This window comes from Pelophylax lessonae (assembly GCF_965119305.1).
Source record: "Pelophylax lessonae genome assembly, chromosome: 1".
Classification (NCBI taxonomy): Eukaryota; Metazoa; Chordata; class Amphibia; order Anura; family Ranidae; genus Pelophylax; species Pelophylax lessonae.
The window spans coordinates 777,194-790,956 of NC_138768.1; the positions used below are offsets into that span (position 1 = coordinate 777,194).

Below are 13,763 nucleotides of genomic sequence, written 5' to 3' on the forward strand. Positions count from 1 at the left end.
GAACCGGTAACCAGCAGCTCCCAAGGGAGTAGTGCTACACTCAGAAGCAACGAGCACTGAGCAGACCTAAACAATCATCCCCTATACCACCGATTACCGAAGAGCTGAACTAAATGTACCCAGCAGCCTGCGCTACGCTAGGAGGGTGCTATATACAGGGCTCAAAATTTCAAGTCCTGAACTACTAGCCAGGCCTTAAGGGTTACTCGCCACTACTTGCCCCACCTAACCCCTACCCTGCCCCGCCCCTAAATGCGCCCTCAAAAAATTATTTTATAAAATTACACTGTTAAATGTTTTTGCATGACTGCAGAAGTTGCACAAATAAATATTAATAACAACAGTGTGATTGTATGTGCGTTTTACCTGGATTTTAGGTGCATTTCTATTGAATTCTATTACACAGTGCATTTTCTGAAGCCGCATCAAAGATGCAGCATGCAGGACTTTAAAGCGATTTCATGAAAACGCACTTTGTAATAGAAATTCAATAGAAATGCACCTAAAATCCAGGTAAAACGCACATACAATTACACTGGCCAAACCACAGTCACCAGTTATTAGGGATAAGAGAGTGAATGGGGGGGGGGGCTGGGGGGTCTGGGTTGTAAGAATATATGTTAATGAAGAGCAGAGTGAAGGACTGTAGAGAAAGTGCTAAGGCTGTATTTTGGGACAGGACAGGGTCAGCTAAATGGCTGCTTGGAATGCTCGGAGCTGGGACCAGAGGCTGCAGGACATTCAGTAAAGATTTATGAAGAGGACAGCTGAAAGAGAGAAGTAGATGAAGGGTTAATGTGAACAGAGGACTTACGATTGTGCAGGGAAGATAAAGACAAGTGCTAGGAGACAGGACAAAGTGAAAGTAACCTGGCCGAGTAGAACAAACCAACAGGGGAGGGGAGCTTGGAAGGAGAGAAGTGATTAACGGCTGCAGGAGAGATAAGTGGCCTGAACGGAGGAGTCCAGAAATCATGCATTGTGCTGCTGCAATAACAAGAGGGAGAATGACATTGACTCCTGTCAGGCAGGTGAAGGCAAAAGCTCCTAGTGCGTCCGTCCCCCCCTCATCACAGATATGGACACTGCCCACCCCTGCACGTCCAGACAGTGTTCTGTCTCTTCCTCTCCTTGCTCGCATTCAGTCATTTTTCACTCGCAAAATGTGAGAAGGCGAGTGAAAAATTTGAGGGCTGCTATATATATATATATATTTATAAGGTTTAGTTCCCTAATCTAGAACTATTGTTCATTTTTACTTTGAGAGGTAAAAATAAGCCAGTTGTTATAGTAAATGACACATCATACAGCAATAAAATGACAAGTATATCAATCTTTTGTCTTTTTCTCTCCAGCGAATCATCATAGGTTTAATCCTCACATTTCCTCCAGCTTTCAACCATCCAATCTGGAAGTCTCCATCTTCTATGGCACAGGCAAGATAAATGGAGCTCTGGCATCTGACACGGTGCAGGTAGGAGCATCCGAATGTGTTATGAGCGATGAACTTCCACATTGATATAATGCACCCGGGGTAAAGGCCATCCTTGGGATCCTTCTTCAATGCTTTGACCATTGGGGTATCCCTGCCCTATGTGCTAGGTGAAGCATGGACTGATGAATATTCCTGGCGTAGTCGGCTATATTCTGTGTATTAATAGAGGGAGTATTACTGAGAACGATGGTATTGGTACCAGGAAGCACTCTGTGTGTGTTGGTTGGGTCCTGAGAGCACAAGGAGGATGGTGAGTGGGCTCAGAAACCTTCATTAGGCAAGTTAGATATAAGAATATTGGTGCTTTTCCACTGCATGGAACCGAACGGTTCGGCTCGCTTTTCCACTGCATGGAACCGAACGGTTTGGCTCGCTTTTGCGCTTTTCCCCTGCATGGTACCGCATGGTACGGTGTAGGAATGGTTCGGTACGGTACGGCGGCGCTTTTCCACTACATGGAACCGAACGGTACGCTCGCTTACACAGTACCACCTCGGTTGTGGTTCCAAGAGGGCCGTACCGATACCATATCCCACAATCCTTTGCATGCAGCCTTGACTGTTTGTCACTACTAGCCACTGATTGGTCAGAGAATCGTTGTTATCCCACCCACTTACTACTTTAGTGGAAAAGCAAACTGTACCGAACCGTTCCAACACCGTACCATGCGGTGCCATGCAGTGGAAAACCAAACCGAGCCAAGCAGGGCCAAGCAGGGCTGAGTGGAGCCGAGCCGCTACTTGCAGTGGAAAAGCGCCATAAGAGAGGCATTTAGAGAGGTTTCTTTTTTCCTTTGAAGAGCTCTGCGGCAGAAAATTCACTATAGAAATGTCCGATAAAAGTGTTCCCTAACCCTTCATCCCTCTGTGAGGCTTCCAGAGACCGATGTCCTTCTGTCTCTTCGGGAGTCTGTGCAAAGCCTGAGGACAGCACCGTTCAGTATTTAGGGGTAATGGACAGGGCCGCTGATAGGGGGGGACCACCGGTGTTCTGCCAAAAACTCCAACTTGTTGAGACCTCCAACGACGTTATTTCCGGTGATTGTAAACCAGGAATAATTGGTGATTTCCACCACTTGGTGTTTTCTCACAACACCGGCAGCCTTTACACCCTGGTAGTGCAGATTGTTAGTCCTCCCGCTAGTAACTAAAAACATGGCCGCCTCCAAGGCGGCAACAACTAGCGGGCAGACTAACAATCTGCACTAATTATAGCATCTACCGGACTGTAATGTAAAGGCTGCCGGTGTTGTGTGAAAACACCAAGTTGTGGAAATCTCCAATTATTCCTGGTGTACACTCACCGGAAATAACGTCATTGGGGATCTCGGCAAGTTGGAGTTTTGGGCAGAACATTGGTCCTCTTGTAGGGGGCCCGATCACACAGGGGGGCGCACACAGGGATGGGGATTCGTGATGAATAACTTTTACAGAAATCTTCCTCCAGCAGCTGAAAGCTGATCTCTCCCCTTCTCCCTGCTGCCAGCTTTCATCTGCTGAGAAAGAGACAGTTGTCCCTCACTAATCCCCCTCCCCCTCCTCATCCAGCCCTGGCTCTAATGTTATCTCTGTAATTTTCATCTCTCTCCCTCATTGCTCTGTCTTCCTGATACAGTCACCGCTGATCATTCCCATGGGGGGAGGAATTTACTGTTACACCGGTTCCATAGCTGCCTGTTATCTTGTCCCAATGCAGTTTAGTGAGCTTTATGTAGATGGGCTTCCCCCCCTCTCCCCGATACTGCTTCCTGATCTATGCAACTTTATGTAGCTGGGCTTCCCCCTCCTCTCCCCAGACTGCTTCCTGACCTATGCAACTTTATGTAGCTGGGCTTCCCCCTCCTCTCCCCAGACTGCTTCCTGACCTATGCAACTTTATGTAGCTGGGCTTCCCCCTCCTCTCCCCAGACTGCTTCCTGATCTATGCAACTTTATGTAGCTGGGCTTCCCCCTCCTCTCCCCAGACTGCTTCCTGATCTATGCAACTTTATGTAGCTGGGCTTCCCCCTCCTCTCCCCCAGACTGCTTCCTGATCTATGCAACTTTATGTAGCTGGGCTTCCCCCACCTCTCCCCCATACTGCTTCCTGATCTATGCAACTTTATGTAGCTGGGCTTCCCCCTCCTCTCCCCCAGACTGCTTCCTGATCTATGCAACTTTATGTAGCTGGGCTTCCCCCACCTCTCCCCCAGACTGCTTCCTGATCTATGCAACTTTATGTAGCTGGGCTTCCCCCTCCTCTCCCCCAGACTGCTTCCTGATCTATGCAACTTTATGTAGCTGGGCTTCCCCCACCTCTCCCCCATACTGCTTCCTGATCTATGCAACTTTATGTAGCTGGGCTTCCCCCTCCTCTCCCCAGACTGCTTCCTGACCTATGCAACTTTATGTAGCTGGGCTTCCCCCTCCTCTCCCCCAGACTGCTTCCTGATCTATGCAACTTTATGTAGCTGGGCTTCCCCCCTCCTCTCCCCAGACTGCTTCCTGACCTATGCAACTTTATGTAGCTGGGCTTCCCCCTCCTCTCCCCAGACTGCTTCCTGACCTATGCAACTTTATGTAGCTGGGCTTCCCCCTCCTCTCCCCAGACTGCTTCCTGATCTATGCAACTTTATGTAGCTGGGCTTCCCCCTCCTCTCCCCAGACTGCTTCCTGACCTATGCAACTTTATGTAGCTGGGCTTCCCCCTCCTCTCCCCAGACTGCTTCCTGATCTATGCAACTTTATGTAGCTGGGCTTCCCCCTCCTCTCCCCAGACTGCTTCCTGACCTATGCAACTTTATGTAGCTGGGCTTCCCCCTCCTCTCCCCCAGACTGCTTCCTGATCTATGCAACTTTATGTAGCTGGGCTTCCCCCTCCTCTCCCCAGACTGCTTCCTGACCTATGCAACTTTATGTAGCTGGGCTTCCCCCTCCTCTCCCCAGACTGCTTCCTGACCTATGCAACTTTATGTAGCTGGGCTTCCCCCTCCTCTCCCCCAGACTGCTTCCTGATCTATGCAACTTTATGTAGCTGGGCTTCCCCCTCCTCTCTCCAGACTGCTTCCTGACCTATGCAACTTTATGTAGCTGGGCTTCCCCCTCCTCTCCCCAGACTGCTTCCTGATCTATGCAACTTTATGTAGCTGGGCTTCCCCCTCCTCTCCCCAGACTGCTTCCTGACCTATGCAAATTTATGTAGCTGGGCTTCCCCCTCCTCTCCCCAGACTGCTTCCTGACCTATGCAACTTTATGTAGCTGGGCTTCCCCCTCCTCTCCCCAGACTGCTTCCTGATCTATGCAACTTTATGTAGCTGGGCTTCCCCCTCCTTTCCCCCAGACTGCTTCCTGATCTATGCAACTTTATGTAGCTGGGCTTCCCCCTCCTCTCCCCCATACTGCTTCCTGATCTATGCAACTTTATGTAGCTGGGCTTCCCCCTCCTCTCCCCAGACTGCTTCCTGACCTATGCAACTTTATGTAGCTGGGCTTCCCCCTCCTCTCCCCCAGACTGCTTCCTGATCTATGCAACTTTATGTAGCTGGGCTTCCCCCTCCTCTCCCCAGACTGCTTCCTGACCTATGCAACTTTATGTAGCTGGGCTTCCCCCTCCTCTCCCCAGACTGCTTCCTGACCTATGCAACTTTATGTAGCTGGGCTTCCCCCTCCTCTCCCCAGACTGCTTCCTGATCTATGCAACTTTATGTAGCTGGGCTTCCCCCTCCTCTCCCCAGACTGCTTCCTGACCTATGCAACTTTATGTAGCTGGGCTTCCCCCTCCTCTCCCCAGACTGCTTCCTGACCTATGCAACTTTATGTAGCTGGGCTTCCCCCTCCTCTCCCCAGACTGCTTCCTGATCTATGCAACTTTATGTAGCTGGGCTTCCCCCTCCTCTCCCCAGACTGCTTCCTGACCTATGCAACTTTATGTAGCTGGGCTTCCCCCTCCTCTCCCCAGACTGCTTCCTGACCTATGCAACTTTATGTAGCTGGGCTTCCCCCTCCTCTCCCCAGACTGCTTCCTGATCTATGCAACTTTATGTAGCTGGGCTTCCCCCTCCTCTCCCCCACACTGTTTCCTGATCTATGCAACTTTATGTAGCTGGGCTTCCCCCTCCTCTCCCCCATACTGTTTCCTGATCTATGCAACTTTATGTAGCTGGGCTTCCCCCTCCTCTCCCCCAGACTGCTTCCTGAACTAGGCAACTTTATGTAGCTGGGCTTCTCCCTCCTCTCCTTCAGACTGCTTCCTGACCTATGCAACTTTATGTAGCTGGGCTTCCCCCTCCTCTCCCCCAGACTGCTTCCTGACCTATGCAACTTTATGTAGCTTGGCTTCCCCCTCCTCTCCCCAGACTGCTTCCTGACCTATGCAACTTTATGTAGCTGGGCTTCCCCCTCCTCTCCCCAGACTGCTTCCTGATCTATGCAACTTTATGTAGCTGGGCTTCCCCCTCCTCTCCCCAGACTGCTTCCTGACCTATGCAACTTTATGTAGCTGGGCTTCCCCCTCCTCTCCCCAGACTGCTTCCTGATCTATGCAACTTTATGTAGCTGGGCTTCCCCCTCCTCTCCCCAGACTGCTTCCTGACCTATGCAACTTTATGTAGCTGGGCTTCCCCCTCCTCTCCTTCAGACTGCTTCCTGATCTATGCAACTTTATGTAGCTGGGCTTCCCTCTCCTCTCCCCCAGACTGCTTCCTGACCTATGCAACTTTATGTAGCTGGGCTTCCCCCTCCTCTCCCCCAGACTGCTTCCTGATCTATGCAACTTTATGTAGCTGGGCTTCCCCCTCCCCCCACACCTGTCAGATTAGGACCTGCGGCTGTGTTCATACAGATCCCCGTACACCGCACCCCCACACCTGTCATCTCAGTTTCATCTTTTAGATTAAGCAGGAATTCTATGAGTTATGTTGTATTTGTGTCTGCTAATAAGGATTTTATTGTGTTTTTATCTAAATATAGCTTTAATGTTTTTTGAGGGGGGGGGGGCCCTGTCAGGTAGTCTGTACGGGGCCCCGCAATTTCTACCAGCACCCATGGTAGTGAATGCTTCGAGGTCAGGCTTAGGGGGTCACGTCAAATCCGTTACAGTGCCTTCAAAAAGTATTCACACCCCCTGAAATTTCCCACACTTTGTAATTTTACACTGAAAAATGTAAATGTATTTTATTGGGATTTTATGTGATAGACCGACACAAAGTGGCCATAATTGTCACGGCGTGCTGACGTCATTTCCTGGAGCGTCCAGCTAGTGCGGACGTGCGCAGCCGTATGGCCGGCGGATGAATTTACTATTCCTGCATGTGAGTTTTTAACCTTTTATTTTGTCATGGGTCTGCTACCTAAGGGGTTAACTTAGTGCAGAGTCTGCAGCCTAATTGCAGTGATTGGCAGCAGGCTGCTCTATTTAAACTCTGCAGCAGCATTATGTCCTTGCTGTCTGATCCGCAGCTTCCTGTGACCCCTGCTCCTGTTTACCTGCTTCTGTGATTGATCTCCTGTACGACCCGGCTTGACTTTGGACTTCCCTTGCTTTCTGCCTGCACCTGACCTCGGCTCCCCTCTGACCTTGAACCTGCATGCTCCTTTGGATTCCACGCCGCCCGCCTGTTGTTGACCCGGCCTGTGAACCCCCAGAGTGAGTGTGGACTCGGGTGTTCCGTCCTTCTGCCTGCCTGCTGTTGGGATCCTCCTACCTGCTGGTTGTCTCCTCTTAAAGCATCTGGGACCTTGGAGCTGCCCGTCCAACAGCTGACCCGCCAGGCCCTCATACCATTCTGCTCTACCAGGGGCCGCGAGTCAGATATGTAAGGGAGGTCTTCCTCTGCACTATCGGGCTCATCAGTCAGGTACGTGAGAAGTTGACATATTTAATAAAATGAGTTATGTTTGTACACTATGGCGCCTCTCTCCCTTTCATGTTGGTGATACATATTGGGGCTTTCTTCCCTGGAGTTTATCGTGTGGAGCACAAGTCCTCCTCCCGGCTTCAGGATACCATACAAGTGTTTATGATTGCAGTCTGGTAAGGGGCGATTATATCGGTGGTGGATTGCTTATCTGTCTGTCAGTGTGACCTTAAAGCGGTAGTATACCGCTTTTTGTGACTTTTACCTACAGGTAAGCCTATAATAAGGCCTTCGATATTTGCACTGCATGCAGCTGCTGACGTGAGCGGCGCATGCGCTCTGAAGGTCCGGTGGACCTTCAGAGTTCCTTGCCGGAAAGTTAATCCCCCGCGCGCATGCGTGGGAGTGACGTCATCACGGCTCCGGCCACTCACAGCACCGGAGCCACCGAACTCGGAAGAGACGCCGAGGGATCATGTCCGCTCCCACAGCGGTGTCCGGGGGTCCATGTCGGGCCTTCGTTCTAAGGTAAGTTTTTCATAATGAGCTAGTATGCGATGCATACTAGCTCATTATGCCTTTGTCTTGCAGGGGGTTTTTTTTTTTGGAGTATACTACCGCTTTAAGTCTACCTTGTCAATTTTTTGGTAAGGAGTACCCACAAGTGCCTCTCTTCCACTGGGTTCCACTCCCCTTATTCTCTTTGCTCACTTAGTTTCTTGTTCTGGTAAGCAGTGTGATTATTGGTGGTGGATTTATTCAGTTTTCCTATCACCTTGGCACAATAAGGATTTTTTTTTTTTTGGTTTTTTGCTTTTCACTGGTGTTTGAATTCACTGGTGATTTTATCATTTATTTTTTATTTTTTAATGCCATTGTATTATCAGTACAATCCATGTGTTGTGGGGTTTTACGCTATGGGGTTTTTTCCTTTTTTTTGATTTATGATTCCACGCTACATATTTTTGAGTCCCATCATGGATACCTACAGATAAGCTGTCAAGATCCCTGTTTTGGATTCCTTGCTTCACTCAATTTGTGTTTTGGTAAGCACATTACCATTGGGAGTCTGGATTGACAAAATTTGATTCTACACATCACTTATAATTTCCCTGCTGAAGAAAAGCATCCCCACACCATGATGCAGCCACCACCATGTTTCACAGTGGGGATGGTGTGTTCAGGGGGATGGGCAGTGTTAGTTTTCTGCCACACATAGTGTTTTCTTTTAGGCGGAAAAGTAGAATTTTGGTCTCATTTGAGCAGAGCTCCTTCTTCCACATGTTTGCTGTGTCCCCCACATGGCTTCTCCTAAACTGCAAACAGGACTTCTTATGGATTTCTTCCACCAATGGCTTTCTTCTTCTCACTCTTCCATAAAGGGCAGATTTGTGGAGCGCACGACTAATAGTTGTCCTGTGGACAGATTCTCCCACCTGAGCTGTGGATCTCTGCAGCTCCTCCAGAGTTCCCATGGGCCTCTTGGCTGCTTCTCTGATGAATGCTCTCCTTGCCTGGCCGGTCAGTTTAGGTGGACGGCCATGTATTGGTAGGGGCCCGGCCGGTCAGTTTAGGTGGACGGCCATGTCTTGGTAGGGGCCTGGCCGGTCAGTTTAGGTGGATGGCCATGTCTTGGTAGGGGCCCGGCCGGTCAGTTTAGGTGGATGGCCATGTCTTGGTAGGGTTGCAGTTGTGCCATACTCTTTCCATTTTCCCATGATGGATTGATCAGCGCTCCATGAGATGGTCAAAGCTTGGGATATCTTTTAGAACCTAACCTGTTGACACTTCTCCACAACTTTATCCCTGACCTGTCTGGGGGGTTCCTTTGCCTTTATGATGCTGTTTGTTCACTAAGGTTCTCTAACAAACCTATGAGGACTTCACAGAACAGCTGTATTTATACTGAGATTACATTACACACAGGGGGACTCTATTTACTAATTAGGTGACTTCTGAAGACAATTGGTTCCCCTAGATGTTAGTTAGAGGTATCAGAGTAAAGGGGGGATGAATAAAAATCCCCCCCTATACTTTTCACAGATTTATTTGTATCATTTATCATTTTCCTTCCACTTCACAATTATGGACACTTTGTGTCGGTCTATCACATAAATCCCAATAAAATACATTTACGTTTTTGGATGTAACATGAGAAAATGTGGAAAATGTCAAGGGGTGTGAATACTTTTTCAGGACACTGTAGTGTGGCAAGTTCTAGGTGGACCGTTGTTAGTCCCTCTGGCCAGGGTATTATTTATAAATTGTGATCTCTGATATATCACATCACACTTTCTCTCCTCTATAAGGTGGCGAATATTGCGGTCCAGAAACAAGCTCTGGTTCTAACTGAGACAGAGTCCATTTTCCTCTTCTACTCTCACTTTGATGGGATCTTGGGATTGGGGTATCCCAGTCTTTCAGTATCTGGGACGCCTCCTGTGTTCGATAACATGTGGAGTCAAGACTTAATTCCAGAAGATATCTTCTCTGTTTATCTCAGCAGGTAAGTAAAGGGTCACAGGCTGTTCCTTAAAACCAGAAAGGACTTTTGGGTAATGCTGTTTTCCATAGGTGGAACCCACCCATTAGACATTTAAAGCAATCACATGGCCTTTGATGAATCTAAACCCGGATGTGTTTCAGGGGGAGTGTGGGAGGAGGGGAAAGTTCTGTACTGGGGAATGGGGGCAGAGGATGATGTGGGAGAGAAGCTCTGTACAAGGGGTAGTGGGGAAGGATGGGGAAGAGTTGTACTGGGGGAAGGGGATGGGGGTGATGTGGGAGAGAAGCTCTGTACAAGGGGGAGTGTGGGAAAAGGTGAAAGCTCTGTACTGGGGGATGGGGATGGGGGTGATGTGGGAGAGGAGCTCTGTACAAGGGGGAGTGTGGGAAAAGGTGAAAGCTCTGTACTGGGGGATGGGGGTGGGGGTGATGTGGGAGAGGAGCACTGTACAAGGGGGAGTGTGGGAAAAGGTGAAAGCTCTGTACTGGGGGTAGTGGGGAAGGATGGGGCTGCGTTTTAATGGGGGATGGGGATGATGTGGGAGAGGGGCTCTGTACAAGGGGGGAATGTGCAGAGAGCACTCCGTATGAGGGGGGGGGGGCATTTTGGAGGAGAAGGAAGCTCTGTACTGAGGGATGGGGGGGATTTGAAGAGAGGAGCTCTGTACAAGGGGAAGTGTGGGGAGAAAGGAAAGCTCTGTACTGGGGTTAGGGTGATGTACGAGAGGAACGCTGTACGGGGGGGTGAGGTGAAGGGGGAAGCTTTGTACTGGGAGATGGGGGCAGGGGATGAAGTGGGAGAGGAGCTTAGTACAAAGGGGTGTGTGGGAAGAGGGGCAAGCGCTGTACTGGGAAATCAGTGTGGGGGGTTATGTAGGAGAGGAGCTTTTTATAAGGGGGAGTGTAGGAGGAAGCTCTGTACTGGGGGACGGGGGTAGGAATGATGTGGGAGAAGAACTCCACACGAGGGGGAGTGTGGGAGGAGGGGGGGAGCTCTGTTCTGGGGGATGGGGGGATTTGGGAGAGGAGCTCTGTACAAGGTGGAGTGTGTGAGGAAGGAAAAGCTCTGTACTGCGGGAGGGGGTGGGCTGATATGAGAGAGGAGCTCTGTACAAGTTGGAATGTGAGAGGAGAGGGAAGCTCTGTACTGGGGTTGGGGGTGGGGTGATGTGGGAGAGGAACCCTGTACAAGGAGGATGTGGGTGGGAAGAGGGGGACATTCTGTACTGGGGGGGATGGGTGTTGGGGTAATATGTGGGAGAGGAGCTTTGTACAAGGGGAAGTCTGGGAGGAGGAGGAAGCTCTCAGTACTGAGGGGTGGGGGTGGGAGAGGAACTCTGTACATGGGGGGTGTGGGTGAAGCTCTGTACTGGGGGATGGGGTGGGGTGATGTGGGAGAGGAACTCTGTACAAGGGAGAGTGTGGGAGGAGGGGAAGCTCTGTACTGGGGGCAGGGCCAGCCTTTGGGGTGTGCGAGCTGTGCGCCATGGGCAACAGGGGCACCATGCGGCCATCACAGCTCGCAGTCTGTTACTCACAGGACGAGATTCATCCGACGAGTTACAGCAGGCGCTGCTAGGACAAGTACCCCTGCCCTGGGGCTGGCTGAAGATCAACGCAGCATCGCGGTACCGGCACCTGAAAAAAAAAATGGCCGCGGCTGGCCCGATAGGTACACGGTGCATCTCCTATACCCTGCCCACAGCACTGCATCTTCTGTACTATGCCCGCAGCACTGCATCTTCTGTACCCTGCCCGCAGCACTGCATCTTCTGTACCCTGCCCGCAGCACTGCATCTTCTGTACCCTGCCCGCAGCACTGCATCTTCTGTACCCTGCCCGCAGCACTGCATCTTCTGTACCCTGCCCACAGCACTGCATCTTCTGTACCCTGCCCACAGCCCTGCATCTTCTGTACCCTGCCCGCAGCACTGCATCTTCTGTACTATGCCCGCAGCACTGCATCTTCTGTACCCTGCCCGCAGCACTGCATTTTCTGAAACCCTGCCCACAGCACTGCATCTTCTGTACCCTGACCGCAGCACTGCATCTTCTGTACTATGCCCGCAGCACTGCATCTTCTGTACTATGCCCGCAGCACTGCATCTTCTGTACCCTGCCCGCAGCACTGCATTTTCTGTACCCTGCCCACAGCACTGCATCTTCTGTACCCTGCCCACAGCACTGCATCTTCTGTACCCTGCCCACAGCACTGCATCTTCTGTACCCTGCCCGCAGCCCTGCATCTTCTGTACCCTGCCCGCAGCACTGCATCTTCTGTACTATGCCCGCAGCACTGCATCTTCTGTACCCTGCCCACAGCCCTGCATCTTCTGTACCCTGCCCACAGCCCTGCATCTTCTGTACCCTGCCCACAGCCCTGCATCTTCTGTACCCTGCCCACAGCCCTGCATCTTCTGTACTATGCCCACAGCACTGCATCTTCTGTACCCTGCCCGCAGCACTGCATCTTCTGTACCCTGCCCGCAGCACTGCATCTTCTGTACCCTGCCCACAGCCCTGCATCTTCTGTACCCTACCCACAGCCCTGCATCTTCTGTACCCTGCCCACAGCCCTGCATCTTCTGTACCCTGCCCACAGCCCTGCATCTTCTGTACTATGCCCACAGCACTGCATCTTCTGTACCCTGCCCGCAGCACTGCATCTTCTGTACCCTGCCCACAGCCCTGCATCTTCTGTACCCTGCCCACAGCCCTGCATCTTCTGTACTATGCCCACAGCACTGCATCTTCTGTACCCTGCCCGCAGCACTGCATCTTCTGTACCCTGCCCACAGCACTGCATCTTCTGTACCCTGCCCACAGCCCTGCATCTTCTGTACCCTGCCCACAGCCCTGCATCTTCTGTACCCTGCCCACAGCCCTGCATCTTCTGTACCCTGCCCACAGCCCTGCATCTTCTGTACTATGCCCACAGCACTGCATCTTCTGTACCCTGCCCACAGCACTGCATCTTCTGTACCATGCCCACAGCACTGCATCTTCTGTACCCTGCCCACAGCCCTGCATCTCATACACCATGCCTGCAGACCCTGCATCGTCCTGGGCTGGGTATATCTGAATGATGCCTGCAGCTTAAGGCATCATTCAGATATCATTATTCCCTTCACCATTAGAACAATCATAGTGGCAGTTCAGCCACTTAATTCTTCTTACAAGCGGCGGGAGAATATTTGTGTATGTTTAGGTGACCAGGGGGCGAGGAGTGAGGATGGGGGGGGGGGGGCACAAGATTAGCTTGCACAGGACGCCTGAACTGGGTTGGGGGGATGTGGAAGAAGAACTGTGTACAGGGGGGGGGGGTGAAGGAGGAAGCTCTGTACTGGGGGATTTGGGTGGGGGTTGATGTGGAAGAGGAGCTCTGAACAAGGGTGGAGTGTGGGAGGAGGGGGAAGCTCTGTAGTTGGGGATGGGGGTTGATGTGGAAGAGGAGCTCAGTACAAGGTGGAGTGTGGTAGGAGGGGAAAGCTCTGTAGCGGGGGTTGGGGTGATGTGGGAGAGGAACTCTGTATGGGGGTGGAGGTGGGAAGAGGGGGACACTCTGTACTGGGGTATGGGAGTTGGGGTGATGTGGGAGAGGAGCTCTGTATAAGGCGGAGTGTGGAAGGAAGGGAAAGCTCTGTACTGGGGGTGGGAGAGGAGCATTGTAGTTGGGTTGTGGCCAGTCACATCATTAACACAGAGACAATTTTTTCTTTTCAGTGACACCTCCGGGGAGCCGGGTGCCAGGGGGGGGGGCAGGGATGGGGAACAATTTCCGATCTTTGCCTGGGCACTGGAATAAGGCAGAGGGGAAGAGAGAATGTAAATTCAGGAATGAGGAGGTGTGGAATACCATCCATATTATTCCATGGGCTCCGCCCATATATTCTCATTAGCTCCACCCATATTAGTCTATCACCTCCACCC

General features: G+C 51.2%; 1 protein-coding gene across 1 annotated transcript in view; it reads left to right on the forward strand.

Moving 5' to 3' along the window:
* The window catches only part of LOC309550013 (pepsin A-like), a gene marked incomplete at its 3' end in the record, with an annotated part of 40,072 nt that overhangs the window by 12,843 nt on the left and 13,466 nt on the right, over positions 1 to 13,763 (forward strand). Inside the window, exons 4-5 of the mRNA XM_082250485.1 lie at positions 1,356 to 1,474; positions 9,638 to 9,834. Of these exons, the coding sequence (XP_082106611.1) occupies positions 1,356 to 1,474; positions 9,638 to 9,834 (316 nt within the window). The remainder of the gene's footprint in view (positions 1 to 1,355; positions 1,475 to 9,637; positions 9,835 to 13,763) is intronic.